At 39.4% G+C, this 25,161-nt stretch overlaps 1 protein-coding gene across 1 annotated transcript in view; it reads left to right on the top strand.

Annotated features, from left to right (window-relative positions):
* The window catches only part of pigk (phosphatidylinositol glycan anchor biosynthesis, class K), a 37,848-nt gene extending 15,310 nt beyond the window's left edge, over positions 1–22,538 (top strand). Inside the window, exons 10-11 of the mRNA XM_042497803.2 lie at positions 8,119–8,194; positions 19,969–22,538. Coding sequence (XP_042353737.1) covers positions 8,119–8,194; positions 19,969–20,085 — 193 coding nt within the window. The 3' untranslated portion in view covers positions 20,086–22,538. The remainder of the gene's footprint in view (positions 1–8,118; positions 8,195–19,968) is intronic.
* The last annotated feature ends 2,623 nt before the right edge of the window (positions 22,539–25,161 follow it).

The raw sequence follows: 25,161 nt of genomic DNA on the forward strand, positions 1-25,161 counted from the left end.
CTTTATTTCTTCTAGTAACATAAAACTGAAACTGTGTGCTAAGATGATGAAATCCAGTAAATCCATTTTATGTACAAAAACATAAAATATAAGTGTCTCTCTCGACTTCAATTATGGGGAAGACCAGAAATACAGCAGGCGATTGGATCTGCAATTATTACTGGAGCATGTATGTGTCAATTCACAGACAGTAGGCGGGTTTCCATTAACCCTCAAATTGCACAAATTGAAATTGCAAATATAAAAGATGCCTGATACAAACACATCAATTTTGACAAAACTCCCATGAGGTGGTATTTCAGGCAATTCTAAAAAGCCATATTTTGCAAAACTGCAATGGAAACACATTCTTCGCTTTTATAGGTCACATTATGAAAATGTTTCTCTCAGGCATGATGCAGCAGGCGCTACAAGAGATGTTATTGCATAGCATAATTCTTCAAAAGTTGATCAGCCGGAAGTTTTGAATCCACAATTCCTCTGTAAAATCGTCCACTATCACCTCCCAGAAACCCCTTATATGTGGCCACTCCCACGTATAAGGGGCTTGCCTTTCCATTTTAGCTTGCATAATACGCCTTCATCGCCTTTGACTGCATAACATCGCGAGAGAAGTCGCATAATGTCACTCCATGTAAACAGTTATCTTCAAGTTGGCATTCCTAAATTATGGCTTAAGTTTTGTGCAAATCTGTAAAGGAAACCCACCTAGTGTTGAGGGGGTTAGTTTTAAAACACATTCCTCTAAAGATTACTAAATTAATGTATTTAAGTAATCTAACATTCTGTTAGATTACTTAAACTAAGTGTCCTAAATAATTTGGATTACTTTTGAAAAACTTCAAACTGAGCTCATCATTTTGGTTCTTATTCTTCGCCAAAAACACACTCCTGACAATGTCCTGGTTGTGCATCTCCTCTGCTGTTGTGGTGTGGTACATGCACTGCACACACTTTTTAATCTGACAGTGGGAAATGTGCCTCATATGAATTTTTCATCGTGTCCTAACAGCAAGCAAGTCTCACTTTCTGTCTACACTGAATCTTTTAAACATGCACTTCTGTTTTGTCTTTAAACAAACCATGTAAACTACCAATCGGCTGTGCACTTGACTGGAGACGCGACCACTTAAAAGATGTGCGAGTGCTTTCTGTCATTCTGAGCTTGTGCCATTTAAACAAAAAACACATTTTATATTCTGATACTTACTGGAAATGACATAAAATATAGCCAACAGCAAGTAAGTTGTTATGCGATTGTCATTTAGCAGAAACATTCAGCTCCCTGGCGATCTTCTTCCAGCCAGCTGCCTCTGTATTTAGGTTTTTGCAGTTAATAAAGACGTATTGTGTAGATAGCTTGCCAGTTCAACTTCATGAATCAGCTGTTTTTTGATCATCCCAGAGCTTTCAAAGCGAGCAACATATATAGGTGGAAACAGGGCGTCCAACAAAAGTTCAGCTTAAAACGTCAGTACTGCATCACTTGTGGCAAATTAGATCTCTGATAGTAAAACAATGCAGTCAAATCTTCCTTGCTAGTGTCGAAGTGAATAAAACAAATACAAATAAAGCAATCCTTTCAAGTGGTCTATTTTTAAAGACACTAATTGTATTCTGAATACTGCCAATTTTAACTGTATTATTTTATATTTAAAATCTGTAACTTACTTCCCAACCCAGTCCACAGAAAACTATTTTTACTACTACTACTACTACTACTACTACTACTACTACTACTATTTTTTAAATGCCAAACATTTGCTGGTCTGAGCTTTTTACATCTGAAGACTCTTCTGCTCTTCTGTCATATATAATAGGACACTGAACATCAAGCAGTTCCAGTTGTCACCTTAAGCTCTAATTAAAATGTGAATTTTTCACTTAATCTTCTTCATAATCAGTTAATTGGGAGAATAATCTGTGGATTATCAATAAAGAAAATAATCGTTAGTTGCAGCTCTACCCTCAGTAATCAGCTCACTTCCTTTTAAAGAAATAAATCTATTATGGATTGGGTTAGGGATTGGTTTTTGTCTATAAAATCATGACTGAGCTCGGTTAAATCCTTTGCCAACACATCTGGATCATCTCAAAAAAAGCAATCACAAGAAGGATCGTTATGAGACCTCTGTGAGGACATCACTGGTAATATTAAATAATAGCGTTTCATAAGACCTGAAAATGGGTTGTACTGAGCTCCCTGTGTTCCCACAGAGAAAATATCACAGATGTCCTCCGAAACAAGCTGTTATTAAATATAGTGCTGCTTTAATCCACTTTTGTCAGTTCATGCGGCCACCCAGACAAGTGCAGCAGGATGTTTAGAGAAGATGGGTACATGTGTGTTCGGGAGTGTAGGTCTCTCCTACTCGTTCTCTTGATGTTCTCGTCCCTCTTTTATTCTCTCTTCTCCTCTCATCCATTTCTAAACGGCCGCTTTTTTCCCTCAGAACAAGAGCTTCCATTAAGTGAATTGCTCTTGATGGAGAGGACATTTTAATGGACCCCCTCAGTCCTCTTCATTATACATGGGCTTAACAGTGTAATGACATTGTCTAGTTGCTCACTTCCAGCCATAGGTGCTTGTTGACCAAAACATCATAGTTATCTTGTGGGTCACAAACCTCTAACGATAATGTCAATTATCAAATTAAAGCTGAATTCATATCCTGTTTGTGGAATGAAATACATGTAATGCAGTTTGTGGCCTGAAGCGCTATAAATGTCAAAAGGAAATTTGATCGACCTAAACACAGGGTTTTAGGTTCATGAAAAATCTGGAAAAAGTCATAGAATTTGTAAATCATAATTTCCAGGCCTGGAAAAGTTTTGGAAAAGAATTATACCCTGAAAGCCATGGGCCTTTGATTCACAAACCTGTATAATAACACATGATGTGTTCAAGGACTGATGTAATTTTTTTTTTTTTAAATCCTGAGTTTTTTTGTTTTTTTTTTAACAGTTTCTCATTGTGATAAATGGTGTTATTTTTGGTGATTTTTAAGGAAAGAAAGCATGTTTTCTCTTAAAAATTCTATATTTTTAAAAAACAAAATTGGATTTTTTTTCTTTAAAAATTGCCAAAAATTAAAAAACAAAAAGAGAAAGAAAAAAGAACTAACCAAAAAAAAGTAAGAAAACTTGCCTTCCTGTATGTTTAGAAGGCATGTTTTCTTTGAAAATCACCAAGAATTTTTATAGAAAAAAAAATTGCCTAATTTGAAAAAAAAAACCCCTCCAAAAATATACAAAATACATTTAAAGCTGTATGCCCCTCCACTAAAGCCAAAATAAAAAAAACATAAGTCCCTCCCCTTTGTTTGAACAATTAGTAAACATGTCTCCCTGTTTTTGCACCACGCTCTCCGCTCTCATAAATGATGAACAGTCCCTTAGTTATATGTAAATGTTCAGTTCTTACCCTGTTCTGAATTCATTATTGTTTCTAAAAATGCTAAAATGCTTTGAACGCTATGATGTAATGAAAAAGAGCTGATAAGGACTACAGATTGTTATTTCAGAGAATGTATGGTCTCTAAAATTTGGCAAAAAGTTATTAAAATTTAATAGAAACAATGTATATTAACCCTGATATCCCATCTGTAGAATAAAGTGTATGTAATGTAATTTACGACCTGCAGTACTGAATAGAGTCTACAAAAGCTACTTGGGTCATTAAAGGAGCAGATGTTAAAAGGAAATTTGTTTGACCTAAAGATGGCAGCTGGAGGCAGCAGTGATACGGGAGCTGGAGGTGCAGGGAGGGGCAGTCACATCCATTAGAATCAGCTAAGTGGATTGAAAAATCCTCTCCAAAAATCTCTCTTTATATGGAAAATAAAGTGGAAAGTGGTTTGAATTAAATTAGAGTTCATCTCTTGTGCTAAATGAAAAAGGGGGGATATGGCGGTGAGACGTCGGTGCTCTCTGTGACATATTTCCAATGGCAGAAAGAGCCCGTAGCACACAGAGGGCTCAGCAGGAGATCGCCTCTCTGCCTGCCGGCTCGGCCAGTTTTCTTCTGTCTCTGTTCCTGTCTGTCAGAGCAACTTCTGCACTACCGCACAGACGCTGTGTGAAGAGAGACGGGCAGAGAAATGGAGCTGAATAGAAAGGGATAAAGACAGGAAAATAAAGGAGGAAGGGCAAAGGGAGCGAAAGCCGGAGAGAAAGAATTTAAACAAATGTAGCTCCGAAGGGAGAAAGACGAGAAGAAGGAGAACAGGTTGCTTCACACAGCAAGCGGTGGCTCACTGGGGGATATGGCCCACTTTGTCAGCAGCTGTCTGACCTGAACTTTCTTTGATTAGACGAAGACAGCCACTCAGTCAAACCTCCACTCGACTGTGACCTTTTAGCTGAGACTCTTCTTTCTGACTCACGACTGTGATGTTGGAGACAAACAGGCTTTGAAAAAAGATGTATGATGGAAGCACACAAACATGTCAAATCTGCCCGTGGCAGCGGTGGCGTATTAGTGGATCCAAGTCTTTGTAACGGTTTGTTTAACCCTTAGGAACTGTTTGTCACATTTTACATGCTTTTCATTCTTAATTTCTTGATAATTTTGTCTGTGTTCATGCATATGGCATACAGTTAGGCAAGATTGTCTATTTTATTTGAGCTTGGAATTTGCAGCTCAGCTCTTTCAATACGTTTTAAATGCACTGTGAACAAAATTGTTACATTCAACTGTTAAGAGCAAAAAAATTGCCATGGAAACCCATTCAAAATGCAATTTGTGATCAGCCGTCAAAATATAAAAACATGCATAGTATTTTTTCTGGGTACCATTCTGGGCTTTGCCTTGGAATTTGTAATTTTTACTGGTTTCCTCCTAATTACATCTTTTTTAAATTTTATTTTATTTTATTTTTAACCATATTTGGCATATAGAAAAAAATGGCCTGCATGATATTTCCACTAGGTGCACTGTCTCAATAGTGTTGCTGCCAGTCATTGACATATCCCAGGCTGTGGTAATCAAAAAATAATCATCTACTTAACATGAAGTACATTGAAAATTATTCTTTTTTTTTTCCCCATCTAAAAACATACTGGCATCATGACTAAAACCTGGCATTTTAAGGGTTACAATTCTGAAAATTAATGAATATTTGATATTTATGGTTAGGGCTGATGGTTAGTTAAAATATTGGTTAAAAAAATGAAAGAAGAAAATAATATTAATGTGTAATATTTTTTAAAGCTTAATTTTGAAAAACACAAGATGCACAAGCTGTTGTGCTGATCATGCCTCTTTTTCCACGATGCCAGCATGCTGTCTTTTTGCTGATATCTGATATACAGATAAATACCTATTTGACTGATACCAATATTGAAATCAATATATCCACTTTTTTTCCTACCTAATTTTAGTGATGATCAAGTCTCTTCTGAAGAAAAATTAATGTCATATTTTGCGTACTTTTATCGTTATGGCCCAACAGTATATGGAGACATGAAATACAATGCTTTTCAATGAATGTAATCATTCATTGTGCTAAATAAGAAAAATACTTCAGTTTAGGGCTGATATTTTGTACATGTTCACTTTGTAAATTTAGATAAATAAATAAAAATATCAGTTTGTAATATTGACAGAATTTAACATGTTGGCCAATCCAATTTAATTTTAGAGCCATTATCTGCTAATACCGATGACGGGCTGATATTATTGTGCATCCCTATAAATCAAAGGACTTAGAAAAGGATGAAGAACCCTTTGAAGACCCCTCCTTTGAAGGAAAGAGCAGATGATATTTTATACTTTTATTACTGTCAAAAATTCCATGAAAAGAGCAAAATCAATGGTCTTGTGTGCTTAAACACTTTCTGACTTTCCAGACTGCTTACTGCCCTTTTGTTCTGACTGAAGATGCAAACATTTAAAAACAGTCCAAATATAAACTTTAATTTTTAAAACGTAATTAAACCTAGAACAGCTGGGCATTGTGTTTTTAATTAAAACAGAACTGAAGTAAATTATGCAATTGTGTGGGATACTATTTTGAGACACGGATTTGGTGCTCTCGTGAGTATTTACAGCAGCAGGAGGGTGAACGTGGGTTATAATCAAAATAAACCACAGCGCCCATGTTCAGTGTAATGATGGAACATGTAACCCAGTGTGGCTCATTAATGGGGTAGTTTTCATTAGAAAACAATGGAAGCAGGACGGCTCTGTGACTAGTTCAATAACCAGTTCTGTGTCTGAAAGGTCACAGGTTTAATACAGCTTGTCTCACATTAACTAATATCTATCCATCAACTGCCAGGCACTTACCTTTGTCCGTGTCCTTGAGCAAGACACTGAGCCTCAATCATTAATATAAGCCTCTGCAGCTCAGAGCTTTAGTTCAATGCTTTACATTTCAGTAGCTTTATTTCTAACTCACAATTCACAAATGTTTTATGGTCAGATTTCCTAAAGGAATGAAACACAGAGAAGCGTCCGTACTGTACTTTAAAAACTGAGCAGAGTTTTGTCCTTCGTCAGGTTATTCGTCTTTGTGTACTGGCCTTGGATACAAGGGTACACACACAGAGTTTCCCAGCTGTGTTAATATATTTTTCTGAAATGATGCAACTCAGAAAACACATACTCTGACAGGCTGTTTGTTGCTCAGAAAACAAAAAACGTAATCTATCAAATCTTAAAAGATCCCCTCCACTCAAAAATGGCGTTTTCTTCTGTTCATTTCTCCTGACATGTCTGACCTTCACTAACTTGTATCTGTGTATAAGTTTGAGAGTTTTTTTCACATTTCTTTATTGAAGAAGGTAATGTCTGCATTTCTCTAAAATCTGAGATTCAGACGTACCTCGAGCGCCCCCAAACGCTAGATTAGGTATGTCATTAACACGAAAGCCAATAGTGTCCAATTATGGAAACACATATCGACTGCTGGAAAAAGACCATAACACAACACTAATAAAGAAACCCGAAACCTTCAGGACAGAGCAGATTAAAGAGTCAGCTTAAAAACAGCAATGATTTTTTTTTTTTCAAAATATACAAACTACATAGTCAGAAATTGACACAAAAGCACCAATTTACCTTAAAAATTACTCAGAAATAAATTAACCTACAATTAAATACATTTGCATGTAACATTTCACATAAAAGTATAACTAATACCATTAAGTACAACAATGCAATCAAAGAAAAAAAATAATGAAAGACAGGATTAACCATAACAACATGGTCTATCATAGCACCAGTATGGTGAACATAGGGAGATTATTATTTAGTCATGTGGGAGGGGAGATTCTCCATGTTGATAAATATATTGCCATATTTTATATAAAAAATGTATCTTATTCCTCCGTGCGTAAGTTATCTTCTCTAGAGGAATACAACAGTTCACTTCTTTCCAACAGGCAATTGGAGATCTGACTTCCATCTCATTGAATGCATTTTTAGGCGATGGCCAGTCAGATTTCTGATGGAGCGGCTATGTCTGATATCAGAATGTGAGAGGTTGCCCAGAGGGTACATTTTGGGATCAATTTGGAAAGTAACTCCATGGCTTGTGGATAGAGCTCCACAGATCGCCTGCCAAAAGCCTTGTATTTTACTGCAATGCCAGGTGGAATGAAGAAAAGGTGCCTGAAATAGGCCACATCTAAAACAAAAGGGTGAGAGATTGGGGTTAATCCCACGTAGTTTGGAAGGAGCAAGATAAGTTTGATGAAAAAATTGTACTGAATTAATCAGTATCTTGAATTTAGGCAGTAATTATAGTTTCCATTTGTCCTTACATATAGACGTATATACACTTAACTGCGAGGATGGTTTTGAATCTCTTACAGTTCCACAGGATGTTTTGTTTTCTTTTTTTATTTATCAAGAAGGAAAAATGGCTTCACTTGCATCAGGTTGCACTGCATGTCATTACCTTGCTCTGAAATGGTCTGTTAATCACACACACACTTTGGCTTCACACACACACTGCCAACAGAAACACTGGAGTCCGTTCCTCTTCCTGACAGCCTTTCTTCATCACTGAATAATGGTGTCCCACGTAACAAAAGCTTAATGCCTCCCAAGTGCAATTGACTTAGTTCAGGTAAATGTTAAAAGAGGGCTGTTTTGTGTGTTTTGTCTTTCAGTCCTGTGAATGAAGAGCTGCAGAAAGTGACATACTCGTATGTGGACCAGCTGCCAGTGTCTGAGATCATCCATCAGGTAAGAGACCCTTACAATCACTGTAGGACTCACGGAAACAAAATAAACAGCCGATGTTGATTTAATCCGGACACTTTTTTATTTGCTGATCAAACCTCGACCTCTTACTTTTGTCGTCTTCTAAGACTTTTTTTTGCGTGGGCAGCCATTTATCCAGGCTCCTGTGGGGTTTTTTTGTAATTCAAAGTGTGTCCACGCCCTCGTCCTTAATTTGGACACAGAACAGAAAGTTATGTGCAACATCCACCAACAGATGTCTTTGTGTGGTTTCCATGGTGACAGCTCCAAGTGTGAAATGCAAGTGCCTCCTGGTCTCAGTGTGAAGGGGCCGCCGTGAAATCCAGGAGAATGGATAGGCAGGATTGTGGCGAGGAATTGTGCATTCACCTCATTCCCAAATGGATTGCGGCTTTCAGTCGGGCCGACCTTCACAAATGAACACCTATTCCTCCTCATTCCACCTTTAGAACGTGTGCTCTGCATTCAAAACAGACGGTCTCGGGTCCTCTGTATCACTCTTGTGAGATTTTCCATTAAGAGACTATTAAAAATACTATTTCTATACTTTCCCTTCAACTTGTGCCTCAGAAAAAGTAAAGAAGTTACATTAATCTTTGCCACAGGCAAGAGCAGACATTAGTGGTACTTACATTTGGGCTTTAGCTGTCTCTGAGAAAGCCACACTTAAAAACATTAATGTGACCCTCTGCACTGAAATATGTATCGCAGTATCCTTTCAGTAAGAGATTGTGTCAGAGAAGTCTCATTTTAACTCTGTAGTTATGGCAGCTGAATTGCACTTTGACAGCTACGTGTAGGCTGTATTTATTGCAGCACTTTTTGAATGGGTTGTATGTTATTGTACGCTTTTCTGTTATCGGGTCCAACCCCTACTTATGTACGCAGGACACTTCAGACTTTTGCTTTACGGTTATGTTTCACTTTCAGTGCGATTGGCATTCTGCTGCTCTGTCTGTGCCCAGAGCACACTCTGCACTTTGAGAGTGCGGTGCAATGAATAGCTGAACGATATATAGATAACAGTAGCTCTCCCAGTGAACGGTCCATCTCCAAAAAGAGATAATCAGTGCTTGGTGGCAGATGTTTTGATTGTGGTAGGACGCCACAAATAAATGACTGTGTAGGAAAACCCTGCGCAGTATGCGATAGAAGGATGTATTCACAATTACGTGGTGGATATCCAAATAAAAAACACCAAAAGTTACTTTAGGGGCGACATGTAGCTTTACAGACACAATATACACAAAGGAACTTTAGCTCTTTTAGATCTTTTCTGACCATTGATCATTTATGCCATGTTAAAAATGTGTCAGCAAACAACCTGTCTTTTTCCAAATCTCTTTAACATGAAATAAGGTCGATGCAAACTTGGCTGACGCTGGTGATCTGACATTAGAGTTACTCCTGTCACTAGCGTTCTGCTAACATTAACTAACTGAGTGTCATGTGTCTGTAAAGATTGTGACACCAAACTAATGAGTGTTTTTTTGCACTTTAATGCTTTTTTCACATTTTTTCTAAACCATCTTCAAGAACATGATTTTTCTTTAAACATAGATGAGCCTAGCACATAGCACATAGAAGTATAACAGGACTGGGGAAAGTTAACCGAGGCTCTGATGGGTATCAAGCTTGCTCAGTTATTATTGGAGCACAGAGCGAAGCTTAGGAAGGACCGACTGAGCAGTTGTTTCTTGCTTAAAGGCATTTAAACATACCAAGTAGTTTCAGATGCTGAAGTTAGTCTTAAATCTAACTATCCTTTTGCTGTAGGAATCCGGCAGAACAACAGTCAATATCACTTCCCTCTTGATAAGTTAGCTGATACTGAGGAATCAAATTATGAAACAAACAACAAAAACAGCAAGTCATTTTTGAGGATAGATCATTTGAAATGCTCCTGGTTCAGATTTCATAGACTACAGTAGAGTTGCTGATGTTTGATTTGAAGAAGATGCTCGTCTCCGCGATGTAGACGGATACTAAACTGTTAGTGTTGATAGCAAAGGTCAGATCGAGCTGAACCGAGTAAATGGGCAAATAAAAAATAAATAAATCAGAGAAATCCTTGGGTCCTGCTACTGGAATCATGGCTGTCTGACATCGACTTTGGTGTGAACAATGGAGTCACAGTCAGTTGGCCCAGAGAAATGAAGCTGACCACAGGCCTGGGCCCTGTCAGATGCTTATTGAGTACCGTGATGGGAAACAGGAGGGGTCTCCACACCCACTGGCCCTCTGGGAAATTGATCGCTGAAGACTGCCTGAAAAGCCTGGCGAATGCAGGCCAGTTTCAGATCTGTTGCCCACTGCTCACATGAGAGCGCCCCGTAAACTGTGTCTGTAATTTTCGATACACAGAAGCAATCACGCTATTGAAAGCTCGCGCACAAACACACCCCATTAAGCCTCCGCCGTCTGCTACTTGGCTTCATATCTTGGCTTGCTCTCTTTTTTTTGTCTCTTCATCAATACATCTCTTTTCTTTCTGCCCCCCCCGCCTCTTTTTTAAATGCATCCACACGAACAACGCACAAACACTCTCGTCGACCCTGCGACCCCTGTCAGAGATTTCGATTATCGGCTAGCTCTCCTGCAGAGCTGAGGATGGGAGTCCTGACAGACTGAGTCATCTCTCTCCCCTTCACCATAATCCATCTGCACTGCAGCAGAATGACCAATGTCCATAAAGCCTATTGACAGCCCTCCTCGTTTTGATTAGCCGTCATATTGTGCACAGCACTCTCTGAGATATCTTTGTTTTCATGCCATGGTGGCGGCTTTCTTTGCTGTCGCTGATCAGACGCACTCATCTGAAGAACTGGATGTGATTGAATCTCATAAGATTTGATGTCTAAAATATTCCCAAGTGGTTTGATTTCACTTGTGCCACCAACAAAAACAAATCTTTCTCGCCGTGTTTATCTTCTTAGAAAACCATTTTTCCATTTGCGAGTAGACCAGGCGACGGCTTGTAAATAGAAAAGTCATCAGAGTGAGTGACAGCGGATATATAAGCCTGCTGTATGGCGTCTGTGTACAAACTTCCCCTCATTGTGCATGTCGAAGTGTGTACGTGAGGAGTTGATTAATGCCCTGTCACCGTTGGCAGTTGTGTCGCTAGTGGTGACAGGGTGAGTCCCCTCTTCATGCCACCTTCTCTTCCCAACCTCACACATCTCATCACATTGCCAACACCTAATCACAATATGTTCAGTTCTGGAAATAACTAGAGGGAGCTCCTTTTTTCCCCCCAATCTCTTGTGTATTTTACTTTTTCTTTTTTTTCTGCCTCGCTGCTGTGAGTTCTGGTCTCTGGCGTCAAATTGTTATTTGTTCTTTTGCCAGCTTGACGCCACACCATATGGCTCCAGAGAATTGAAAATGGAAACACTGAAAATTAATGTGTTGCCTCCCTTCAATCTCTCGCCAAATCCCCCTACCCTCACTGCGCCTGCATCATTGACACTTTTTAAAAGTGGATGTTAAGATGTTGCTTGTGCTCAATAATTAAATACAATACCATGTAGAAAAGCAAAACATGCTTTACGAGAGAATAATACACCCACTGCTTTGACTCTTCCAGCACTTTAAATGTCCAGGCAATACAGTGGAGTGTCCTGGCAGCGCACAATGGCTGCTGTTCTGTCATCCAGCTCTGCACAACATAAATTTGCTGCAGTTTTGACCTTGGAGTGCCGGTGTTTGGCAGGGCGTTTCAGACCTCCCTCAACGACCATTAGCATCCTGCATGGCCATGTTAATTAGCTCCAATCAATCAGATGGGTAGCCATTAATTGATTTTACTTGTGAATTGAATACGCAACACAAAGTGTGTGTAATGGCTGCTTGAGTCTAAGTCCCTGTCCTTGGCTGTGGGATGTGAATGGTTTCCTCAGTGAAGGTCAGGGAACAATCACCTCTTTTCTGCTCCTCGCTCTCATTTCAGTGCATAATATTTTTTCCCTCTGCCTCCCTTATTTCTGTTTCTTTTTCTCTGAAGAAGCTGCATTCTTTTCATTGTGTGGAGGTGAAAAACTCGTGTACAGAGAAGGAGCCTTCTTTCCATTTTTTGTGTTCTTGATTTCTATCCAAGGCTATCCAAATTTGATATTCAGAGCAGTTATTAAATTTGTTATTAAATCCAGGGCTGTATCAATTAGTCATTTAAGCAATTAGTTGGCTGAGAGAAAATCAGGAATTTTGATAACAGATTATCCGTTGAAGTCATTTATCAAGTGAAAGCTCCAAACACTCACTGGTTCCAACTTTATAAATGTGAGCTTTTGCTGCTTTTCTCTATTTTCTATGATTAAAAAAGTGAATGTGTGCTTTTTGGGCTGCTGGTCAGACAAAAGAAGAGATTGAAAGATGTCACCTTGGACTATGGAAACTGGCCATGGCCACAATTTTTTTCACAATTTTTTAAGCAGAGCTATAATACCAGTAAGTATTCAGGGCCAATATATCAACTGATATTTGCTTATTACAGATAAAGCACTTGGGTATATTGATGTTGATGAGGTTAGATTATTTGCAAGAAATCTTAGTACAGAAATGCTGAAGATACGTTTGATGTCAGGAAAAAAAAGAGTCAACAGTCAGCAAAAGAATCAATTAGGGGAGATTTATAAAGCGTATCTCAAAGAAGAAAGTCAAAGATTTCCATTAAGTTGAGAGATTGAGGTTTAGGAGCATCCTATACCCTTTGAGCAAAGGGACAAAGTCAGCCGCCATATAACGAGATGTTAAGATGTTAAATGATTGCTATTGCCATGTTATGCCATTCTACTGATGCATGTATGCCACACTAGAGAAAAACGGCTGTCATGCCCTTTTTGTTTCTGCAGTAGCGGCATGTTGACTAAAATCACACACTGGAGCAGCATGATGTTGCCGTCGTTCGCTTTTGTGTAAAGATGCATAGGTGGTGTAAAGAAGGGACTTTGTTGTGGTCCTTGCATGCAATCTCTGTAAAAAGGGCTAATGACTCTACATATGATACGATAGGATACGATAGAATACGATGCAATGCAATATGATGCAATGCGATACGATATGATACGATACGCTCAAGAATTTCACACATAGATGAAATTACACAAACAGCACATACCCATAAAAGCACACCAAACACTCATGACAATGGAACACATCACATAATAAGCACACTGATATTGGAGGATTAATTTATTTAAAAACATTTTTTTTTAGCCTCAAAATGTCCTTACATGTGATCAAGAAAGACAGCAGGACGGCTTCTGGTGTCCCTCAAACCACCGGAGCTCATGGAAGGGAATACTCATAGGAAGAAAAAAAAAGAGGAACTTATAGCCAAAAAACTGTGGTGCAAAAGATCCAAGTCCAGGCACTCCGGATGGTTTGATAAGCATAATAGGCTTTTAACTCATAGGGCTAGAAACATTAAAAATGCATCAATGTGTTCTGGCTTGCACCTTGCGTGTGCAGTGATACACCCCTAAAGAAGGCGTTTGGTGCATTTTTAATCTAGCCCTACGAATTAAAGTCCTTTTATGCTTTCCAAACCATCCTGACTGCCTGGACTTGGATCTTTTACACCACAGTTTTTGGATTATGAGTTCCTCCTTTTTGAAAAAAAAAAATCAGCCAGCTGTGTTTAAACGGAGGGACTCTGAATCACCTTTTGGAGGGAAGAAGTTGTTTTTCTCCATTTAGAACATGCAGCAGAAATCTAAGCATGCTTGTTTTGTTGGTTACCTGAAAGAAGTGTGCCACAGGTTGGCCAATAATCGTTGCCGCAAATTTGGAGTTGATTGTATAATTAAGTTTTGCAGATAGGCAGCTGAACCACGCTGCACCACAGTACAGTACATTGGGCCACTCTCGTTTTGGCATCGCCATCAAAGTTCTCCTACACGCTTGGCACAAGAAGGAAGTTTCAGCTCTGCAACGTCACCGCAAGATAACACTAAATCCTACATCTTACTAGACCTTTAACAACAAAATATTTAATACTGAAAATTATTTGATTAAATTTAATTTGGTGGAAACGTGTAGTTTCCTCTGGCTTTATGTTGCTTACTTCCCCTCTAATGTTTCTCTCTCCCTCTTGACATATGCTCCTCTCTCTGCCGGCGGTGCTGACGTGGCTTCCTGTCACAGTCGATCCATCTCTCTTTGCTCTTCCTTACTCGAGGGGCTCTCACTTACACGCATATAAATACACGTGCGCGAGAACACACACACACACACACACACACACACACACACACACACACACACAGCCACAGTCACACACACGTTTGCCTACCATTGTCACAGAGGTCAACTGCCCCCAACGGCCATGCGCTCCCAGTCGTCTCTTATGAACGTCCCCGGCCGCGCTCTGCCTCGTCCTCCAGGTGTTTAACCCTCCGCTCGTCCTCTTGTCTTCCTGCCGGCCACTTTGTCACCAAAGCTGCAGCTGAAAGTGTCTCAACTCAGATTTTGTTATGCAACACAGATCTGATGCATGCAAAAGCTGTGAGAGCAGGAAAGAAAACCCACTGAAAATGCGGTTTGAACCACATTTGTGCCGTTTGAAATCTGCACAAATGTACGACAGCAGCCTGAACCGTCAGATCAGTATTCATCTGATTATGTCAACGTCTCAGTGGGACGGATCACTGTTGTCATAGCTCTGTCTCCGTTTGACCGTAAAACATGGAGGACGACAACTCAAGCATGCTGTCAAATTTAATTGGGATTTGGGGAATTTCAGCTAAAGTAGAACAGACAGGTCAAAATCGACCAGTGTTTGAAACTGTGTCAAAAAATAAATAAAAATGGGTTATAATTCTGGGTCCTGCTGCTGAAAACATCGCTGGCTGATATTGAGGTTCATCACTACGAGCAAACCCCTTTCACACTGTCATGTTATCATTTGATATTCTCTTAGTACAAAAATATTGATTATAGTAACTTTAATTATATTGAGATCAAACAGAGAAACTACCACTTCTGACCTCAAGCTCAAATGTTTTCAGAAGCACATTTTACCTCAGTGTTTAAGCGTTAAACCAGATCCTTTGTTACCAGCCGGTCCCCGCTGTGTCAGACGGACGAGTTCGCATCACGTCACCCACCAATGTGAGCGTTTATTTAGAAGTCCAGTGCAGATTACTGCATTCTGGTAGTTGTGGATTTTCTACCTCTTGAGCAAAAGCGAATACCACAGTCCTTTTTCTCTGTTTTCTTTGGCCACGTAGCACCGATTTCAAAAGTATTTGTATCTTCCTACTGCAGTGGTTCCCAACTGGTCCAGTAACAGGATCCAGATTTCTGTTTAGTCATTAATTCAAGGTTCACACATTATAAATGAGCACATATTCAGTTTTATTTCACTAAATGTAAACAAGTTGACTTAGAGCGAAAGGAAATAAATAATATTTCAAAAATAAACAGAAATGGCACTTCAGCATAAAAGCTTTGTGCTGGAAACTCACTGTACTTTAAAATAGACTGCGACCCACCAGTTGGGAACCACTTTTCTACTGTATAGACAGCCCAGTTTTATGAATGTACCATCTTTCTAGCAGTGACATACTTCTTTAAAAACAAATATTATATCATAAATATATATTATGCATTACAGATAAGAGACTCATCTTTTTATAATAAACATGAAAACTATATAACCTTATAATGCCATTTTTCCAACTGTTTGAAATGGCACCATATCTTTCTTTATGATATATGCCGATACTCGATTGAAATTTTTTGTGTTTTTTGAAGTTGGCACACTTGCTGCTGGTTTTTGCAGTCTCTTACTGTTGGTTGCTTAGCCGTCGCTTTGGGTGCTGCTGGACATGATATTCACACTTATCATGATAATGAAAATTTAAGGCAATACATTTTATTGTAAATGTTTATTTTTTAAAAAATCTCATCTGTGGTAAAATTGTATATCGTCTCAACCCTAAGTGTGAGTCTTATGTAGGCTGTTGTAGGGGTTGAGTGCATGCCGGCTACTCTGCAGAGTCCATAAATAATGTATGTCTCATAATTGTAGATGTAAAGCATTGAAGAAAAAACATCAGTAGTAAGATTATTTATAACTTTGTGGATTAAAAAACGGTATAAACAAGCGAAAGACATCATAAAAGTGTTGACTCTGAATATCCTGGTACAGTCCGAGTTTTTAGGTATTTTTTCTATTAAGAACAAACTGTTAATCTGCTTTATTGGCACTGTGTCGGTGTGGTTTGATCAGATTTGAAATCTTTCATGTGAAGTAACCCAAAAATTTCTAACTTTGGCAAAAAGTGTTCTGTTCGTGTTGGCTCCCATCGTTCCTTGTTAGAAGTTGATTGGGAAAATAAGTTTTCAGAGCCTTTAACAAAGAGTTATTTTTTGACTTAATGCCTCTTTTGATGTGTGCTATTCTGATGTCAGACAGATGAGACCAAAATGCGTCGTGTGTCTGATTTGTTTTCTGTATTTTATTTCACAAAAGTTCCATTGAAACAGATGACGAAAACATTCTTTTTTAGTTTAAGCGTCATCGTCTCAGAGCTTCAATAGACAATCAGTCTGTGAGCAGTCGAGTTCTTTCCACCATAACCTGCAGCTTGGTTTCTGTCAGACACTTTCTACAGTAGATATAGTGTGTGTAGGAAATGTGTCTGTGACCGACTGCAGGATGGGCCCATTTCACAATGTGATTGATGTGCCCTATCTCCTCTCTAAACCAGAATATAAATTCAGCCCTCTTTTTTTCCCTCTGATTCCATTTTATATGTGGATATTGCCGGGCATTGTTAGCCAATAAAAAAAAGAGTATTTGCAGAAAATATTAGGTAATATCTGCATTGTGGATGCAGCTTTAAATCAGAAGAGCTTTGCCTTCAACCTGCAGCCCTGACTCCGTCCAGCACTGTGCCTAGTCTGGAGCTCAGGGCTCAAACGCCTCGCTGTCTCTGCTTTAGCATTCTGTATGGTAGTGGCGCTCTATTGATTTGACTTGATTGAGCTGTTAAATAAATTTGGAGTCAGACGTAATCCAATTTTACTGCTGTCCTCAGTCTCTCTATGTTAGAAATTGGCAGCGTTGTTACGTAAACGTGGAGTTTGTAATGAAAAGACAGCCTTGAGAGGACCGTGCTCTGCACACAGAGGCACGAGTACACAGCCAAACTCAGATCCTGAAATTAACTTTTCGCCTCACTTACCAAGAACTGTTAAACTAATAAGAAATTACAATCATTTTCACCAGCCATCATAGTTAATATTCATTAAGCTAAGGAACATGTAGTCATGCCTGTTCTAAATGCTATTTCATGAATAGAGTGTTATTTTAAGACTTGCTGCATTATGCAGCGGGTCAAGTTCATTGTCAGCCCCTCTCCACACGCTGAGATAATAATGCTGCAGAAAAAGAGTCAACCACTGAGAGGCCTGTTTACACTTGGTATTAACATGCATCTTAGGTGATCAGATCGCCAACAATGGCTAACATTGCGGCACACATCGTAGTGTCTCATGGGACAAGCGCTCATCGACCACCCAACACTGACGGCCGACTGTCGGCTCGGTGTGTCAGGCCTGATGTCTGTTCTCACCTGGCATTAGAAAGCGTCTCCACACGTGATCACTTGTAATCAGATCTCAGTTCCCCGTTCGTATAAAAAAAAACATGCAATATGTCTGTTTGAAAAGACCAAATGCATTGTTTATAATAGAGTCCAAGGTCGTCAAACTAGGTTCATATTGTCACTTTTGCTGTCCTCGTCCTGGATTTTAGCAGGTGTTTTGTCTCATCCCCAAAATGTCCTTGTAAGTTGCGATATGAATCATCTGATTTCATTGCACCGACTCTTTGCCCCTAATGGAAATCTGCACATTATTTGACCAGATTTTTAGTTTTTGCATGTAACTACAAAAAGGCAAACTTTAAGTAGCTATACAACAACTTCTCCTAAATTAAAAAATTAAATGAAGCTTCCTAAAAAAAAGAATAGGTAGAAGACACCTGACCATTTTTATTTTTTACATACTGACACATGTCAACCAGTAGGATATTCACCATCTTTTTTGCTCTGTTTTGGCTTTAATAAACTCCTGTCAAAAGCAGCTTTATATTTATGGGTTGTTGTTTTTTTGTAAGATGACAGAATAGGAAATAGTATATGGTGCAGGGAGAGGCAAAAAAACTGAGCGTGCTTATTTGAAGCCTCCACCTAAACAATAGTTACAATTTCACAATGTTTTAAAAATGCAAAAGTTAACGGCTGGATCAAACTTGCCAAATGCCAAAACAGCTTGTCACTAACTTTTCCTGCCCTTTGTTTGACACTGTGCAGATGGCGTACATCTCTACAGGAGAGCTGGGACACTGAACCGCACTGTAAATGTGCTGTAAAAACTAAAATATTGAGATAAAAACCTGTGGCGCTGCATTGTACACATATTTATATTTTTATATTTTGAATTTACATTCCAGTTTTATACATTGCATTGTAGCATAAGGCACAGTTTTATATTTTTTACACCACACACCCTCAGCTCATTGTACATAGCCTCTTATAATATAAATATTCACATATTTATGCCAATTGCCTACTTAAATTTATATTTTTAGACACTTGCATACTCAGCATATTAAACATACTTTATTCTTAAATATTTAAATGGTAGTGCTAATTGTTTACTGTTATTGTATTTTTATATTTATATTTTATATACCTGTGCTTGTACTTATTTTTACTCGTGATACTTCTCTTTGCTGGCGTCAGAACCGCTTTAACAAACCATATTTTCCTCCCGGGGATAAATGAAGAATTTCCAAGTCTGACTCTGATTTAAGTAATATTCTCCATGATGTTTACTCTGAGCGACCCTTTTCACTTTGTTATTCCTTCTGTTATGTCCGTAGTCGGACTGAGTTTGTGGGTAATAATAACCCTGGACTCTGCTTTCACACAAGCGTCTGATCCTCCAGGGCCTGTCAGTCTTGTGTCAGCCTGACTCCATCTCTCGTCCGGTTTGTGTGCCTCAATACTGCAGAAAGAGTAAATGTACACCGGGTGCTGTAGTGGCGCTCAGCTAAGCTGGAGCAGCTTCACTGCGCTGTATGTCGTCCTGACGCCACACAGTCAGTGACTCAGGCAGAGTTGGAGTGCGTGCTGTGTGTTCTTTGCCAAGTCTCTGGGTTTTGGCTTTGGGGGACGCCTTTTCTGACTGGTGATTCCTTGACTGGATAATGGCAGCATGTATAGCGAGGGATAACAGAAATCTCTTAAGTGCATCCTCACAGCCTATCTATAGCTTTGTCGCCAGCGGAGGAGTTAGGAAGATTTTTTAGAGGTTAAATCTCATCTCTCCGCAGAATATTGCCGCCGCATTAGCATATAAATGTGCTCCTTGTGAGATGCATGTTTAATACGGGGGAGATTTAAAAGTATAATCATACACAAAGTGATGATGTGGCAGTGAATGGGACAAACACAAGACAGGGGAGGTGTACTGATGAGCTTTACCACCCGCTCTTTGTGTGAACCTTGTGTGTGTGAGACAGCAGATAGTGTACATAAAGTGTGTGAAGAGATAAAGCGAGTGTATACGTGATTCTGCGCCCGCCTGCCTGTGTGAATGACAGAACAATCAACGGTGGCCTCAACAGGAGAAATATACACACTACCGCTAACATGCAATCTCCCCCCACCCTCTCCACTTTCCTCCCCCATCATCCCCGCCTCACCTTATCTCGCCTCACCCCCCCCTCCTCCCCTCAGAAACCAAAGCAGAAAGACTGGCATCCTCCTGATGGCTTCATCCTGGGCCTGTGGACTCTAATCCTCCTGGTGTTTTTCAAGACGTACGGCGTGAAGCACCTCAAACACATCTTCTGAGGCCTCGGCGTTTATGCCACCGGATATCTGTGGATGGCTTTTAACCGAGGGGATATTAGAGGGAAGGTGCGATTTGTGACAGGCTTATTTTCCTGAAAATGGTACAGAGACATACGGCGCCACAACTGCTTGGCAGGAACTGTGATGCAATTGGTGCCTTTTTTTATTTCTTTTGGATGATTGCTCTCGACTGCTGAAATGTAAACATGTCCAGATGTGACAAGGGAGAAAGGACAAGTACTTGAACAGTCATGCATCAGATATGTGAAGCCTCATCTTTGCATGGAGCAGTACGGCCATTTTTAAGGGTCCAACCCCACAGGGCTAAAACTCTGCTGTTTTTGCTTTCACTTCTTTGTTTTTTTTTTTTTTTCGGAAATGTTTCACAAATTCCTGTTAGATTGTACATCGTAAAAACATGTTATTTTCACCAATGACTGGAAGGTGAGCGCAAATGCTGATAAAGAAATTTGATTCAAATCAGCCAGATGGCAGCGCCATAATTAACGCCTGGAACTGGTGCATGCGTGAGCAGTGCGTGGCGGCAACCTTGCTCAACTGCTGCATCTTGCATGCTTGTGGTGTTCACACTGGCAGCGTTATTGCTGTAATATTTCTGCAGGGCTGCTTGCTGCTCTGAGTACTGTATTTCCATAATTTAAACACATACCCCACTTTTTTATTAAGCCGTGCAAGCTCCCGCATTGTCGACAACACAGCCCGGCAAATATTTCACAATAAAATGCCTTGTGTCAACAACTGATGGGATTCTGTCGACAGAAACGCTGTCAGAGGGCTTTTATTTTTAAATGGAAACATGAAAAGTTGAGTATAACAGATGTGTTTGTATTTCCTTATGTTACCGTTTTTCTAGTTTTTCTGCGCCTGAGAAGCAGCTGAGATGTGCCTGACCAGCACTGCAAAAAAACAAGCAAACAAAATAAAAACGCAACAAGCTCCGCAACACTCACGCGCTGCTCACGCTTACAGTGTGTTACAAATGTAAGAATTGGCATTGCAAAACACAAATTAGGCTGTAAATCTGACATTGGTTGTCTAATGTTTCCAAAACTTGCAGAATATGTTTCATATGCATGTTTCATGCATAAAATTATTTATAAAATTAAAACAGGCACCAGCATCGGCATTGAGCAGAAATTTGGCCAGACAGTTTGTTCGAACATCACCATACTCGGTGCATATTTAACAAATCTATTGAAGCATGTCTTCAAAATGTTTTTGTGATTGACCAATAGGAAGTGACAATGTTTCCAAACAAGCATGTGGCCCAGCACAGACTTAGACGTAAATGAATGAGCGTCTGTTCGATCGTCATAGAAACTGTTGGTTATCTTAAATGCAGATTTCGTAAACTGTCAAAGGTCTACCCAGCTTTTGTAGTTTAGAAGTCAATGCTGGCTTGAGCCCCACAGTTGCTGCTCCTGGCTATATTTGCTGTTTTATTTAGCTCTTTTTGATAACTTATATTTATTTCTTTTTGTGTAAAAAGTTCTGTTTTTGCAAGCCATAATTGCACTGATGTGGTTCAAAATGCACTGAATCGAGTCCGCAGATAAGAATTTAATTCATTTCCGGGAGCGCGCCACTCTGCATATTTCAGCAGCCTTTTTGTTTAAGTGCTACTCAGAGCGTCTGCTCGGTCAGAAAAAGGAAGAGTGTGGCAGGAGGGCAGGCTGATTGGCTGTGAGTGGGCTGTGAAGAGATTACCATTTAATGTCTCCCTTGTCCATATACATTACACCCCTTGACCGTCATATCGCGCTTGTGAAGGATAACAATCGCGCATAATCCCATCTCGCATGATGGACCCATCCACTTTCCCATTCTCCAAATTGCCCTCCCTGTGGAAACATCCATTAGCTCCCCAGCCGTGTACTCCGCTGATTGTATTTTGGGTGATGGACAGCTATTTCCCCGGCCATTCCACGTCTCGCGCTACAGCAGCGATAAGTGAGTGATAACCTAGTAAGCCGCCGGCCGTCCCAAATGAATCTCCTCTATGCTGGGACGTGTTTTCCTCCCTTTTTCCCCCCTCTCCCTTTCTCTGCATGTGCAACCACTCTGCATTAGGCTCATTGTTGGGGGGAGTGACTGATGCTCAAAGCATATGGATTGAACCTGTGGTAGTTTATCTTTGCTCCTTGGCGCGAGGACCCGCCCATTGGGTGCCCGCTGCTACTCTCCCTCGCGGCTCAAGTGGAAAATAGATGGAGTTGGAAATGAAACCATATGTATCGGAAAGCAGCTGCTGTGTCAGCCGCCAAGTACCTTTTCTTATACATTATTTATGCAACGCCTATTTCTTCTTCCTTTTTCCTCCCTGGTTATTTCCTGTAATGTCAGTCCTCCTGGTCCCCTTACAGAGAGCTCATTTTATTCCCTCAATTGAAAGGATTTTGATACCCTGATTAAAGATGAAACATTGAATCAAAGGAATGTATTTGGGTCTTTAAATGCCTTATTTTTGTCTTTGTTTTCCTCTCTTAACACTTTGTAACGGGAGACAACTAGTTTGATTTTATTTGAAAAACACGCATGAAAGGCAATGAGCAACTTTAGAAGAAATTACCCAAAAATGAGCAAAAAATACAAAAAAGTTATCTGAAAATTGGACAAAAACAAAGAAAAAAACAAGGATGCGAACTAAAAAAGTGCTTTAAAATAATCATGTTATAGCAATTTACATTGATTTTAAATTTATAATTTTTGTTAAAAATAAATATAGTTTTTTGGAGATATTTTTCATCTGCTTTTTAGAAAATAATTTTCAAAATCTACAAATTTCTTGTAATTTGCAGAACACTACTTTATTTTTTTCCACACATTTTGAAAGAAATCAAGCTCAGGGTTCAGAGGGTTAACCTAAGGAAGCCCCACCTAAAAAAATCTATATCAATTATCAGTTAAAATCAGTTTAAGTGTATGTTATATTTCCATCTGGAAAATGAAGCTGATCACTTTCCTCAGAGCCAGACTCCATTAAGAAAAACAATGTTTTAATATTGCTGAACATCTGCCGCCGATCTGCCGCTGCCTCAATCAGTTGTGTTGTTTGTGTTATTGTGTGACTTTGATATGTTACCCTTTGAAACCTGGATGAACATCAGTTTTTTTGTGCTGCTTTCAGATGCCTTTTACAAGCTGTTTGACCCTTTGTAACCTGAGAAAATTGGTTTTAAAGACATGGTCGGGAAAGGGCCGTAACCAACTTGGCAAGAAATGTCCCGCAAATTGCCAGAATTTAGTAACAGGTGACAATGTAGTTACCTAAAAATGCACTTTAAAAAGAAAAAAGGGTTATTAGAAAATGATCCAAACAATAAGGAAAAATATCCAGAAAAATATATTTATAATTAGAATTATTTAATAGTAAAACTTAAGTTACAGGAAAAGGTAATTTTTTTCTGTTACTTTTTTTTAAAAAAAGCTATTTTTTTGCTAATTTTGGGGTCCTGTCTTGTTAGGTAGCTTGCCGCCTTCTCCGCATGTTTTTAAAAGAAATCAAACACAAAATAACTAACTGACTGAGGCAGCAGCAGACCAGCAGCTTCTCGTGTTCAGTGAGATAAAATTACTGTATTTTTTTAATGGAATCTGGTAACTTTGACGAGAACAAAGATGGGAAACTGAAGCCGGTAAAAGCTTCCCTGGTAAAATGTTTTGTCAGACGGAAAGCTAACGTGGTGAAAGTACTCTCAATATAGCATACACTTGAACTAATAGAGATATTTCTACTAAAATACATTTTGTTGCCGACCCCTCTACGACAGTACATTGATTAGCCTCATGTTGGACTCCTGCCTTCTCCAAACTGGTGATGTGTCGACTGACATCTACTGTTTGTAAAACACTGACTACACTTAAAAAAATCAGAACTACCCCTTTAATGACTCTAGTACTGTATAAAAACACAAGTTGTGTTTTTACTGGTACAAATCCTTGAAGGTACGCCTGGCAGAGCTCAGTCTATGCTTATTTTATACCACAAAGACATCCTTGAAATTGGCGCAGCTCGAGTTGACTTACACACCTGCTCTGTTGTTTCCTTTACTGGAAACATTTCAAACAATCCAGAGAGGCTTTTATGTAATGAAGTTACTTTCTGTTCAAGGCTTGTATTTCGAAAAACAGAGCAGGCAATGGATCCAACCGAGCCTCCATATACAATCAGCAATCAGGCTGGCAGCAGATACAATAAAAATTAAAGCCAAACTATCTCAGATGGATTTGTTTATTCTTAAACCCACTTCAAAATTGACTCCATCTCCTCCGTGCCTCTCGTTCTTACTTCAGTGCTCGCAGATGGAATTGAATACACTCAGCCTTTCAGCCCGTTGAGGTACTCTCTCGTCTCTGTCACTATGGTTTCCCTATGCTAATAAAGATCTGCGTCTGTTTTCCTTCACACCTGACTTGGTGGGGAGAAAAGCCAGTGACAGGACGATATTAGAGCAGCCATATCCAAAGAGGCAGAGAGATTTCATGCTGAAGAGTCAGGCAGGATGCTCTGAATATGTCACACGGGTTGTTCAAACGACAGACAGTGACGGTATTCACCAGAGAGCGTACACACAAACGCTCATTGTCTTCAGAAGTGCAGCAACATCGACATTAGCCCCATGTGGCAGCCCGCTAAATTTAATGATTTACGCACAAACAGACACAAGCACACACGCTGTTTGGAGACGATGACAGGATGTCCAATTTCCATGGAAACTCAGGATTTCCAGCCACTCGGCTGTCAGTGAGCCTTTGTAATGTCAGTCATTCCCAGGAATGATGATAGTAATTTTAGCAGTCAGATTTTCATTCTCATCTGCCACAATAGCTGCGGCATAAATCATGCTCAGCGGTGCTTGCTTACTGTAATTTCTTTTATTTATATGTGGCTTTTTCTGAAACTGTGAGAAAACAAAAATAAAGAAGAGTGTCACATTTTAATGACGGGTGCTTAGACAGACAGCCCAGTAATAAAAATGAGCAGCTTTCTTCTCCTTTGTCCAGATTGCATTGTTTGAATGTTTCATTCATTCATGCAGTCGATTTTAAACCACG

Source organism: Plectropomus leopardus, chromosome 12 (genome assembly GCF_026936395.1).
Source record: "Plectropomus leopardus strain MGB_pleo_1.0 chromosome 12, ASM2693639v1, whole genome shotgun sequence".
Lineage (NCBI taxonomy): Eukaryota > Metazoa > Chordata > Actinopteri > Perciformes > Serranidae > Plectropomus > Plectropomus leopardus.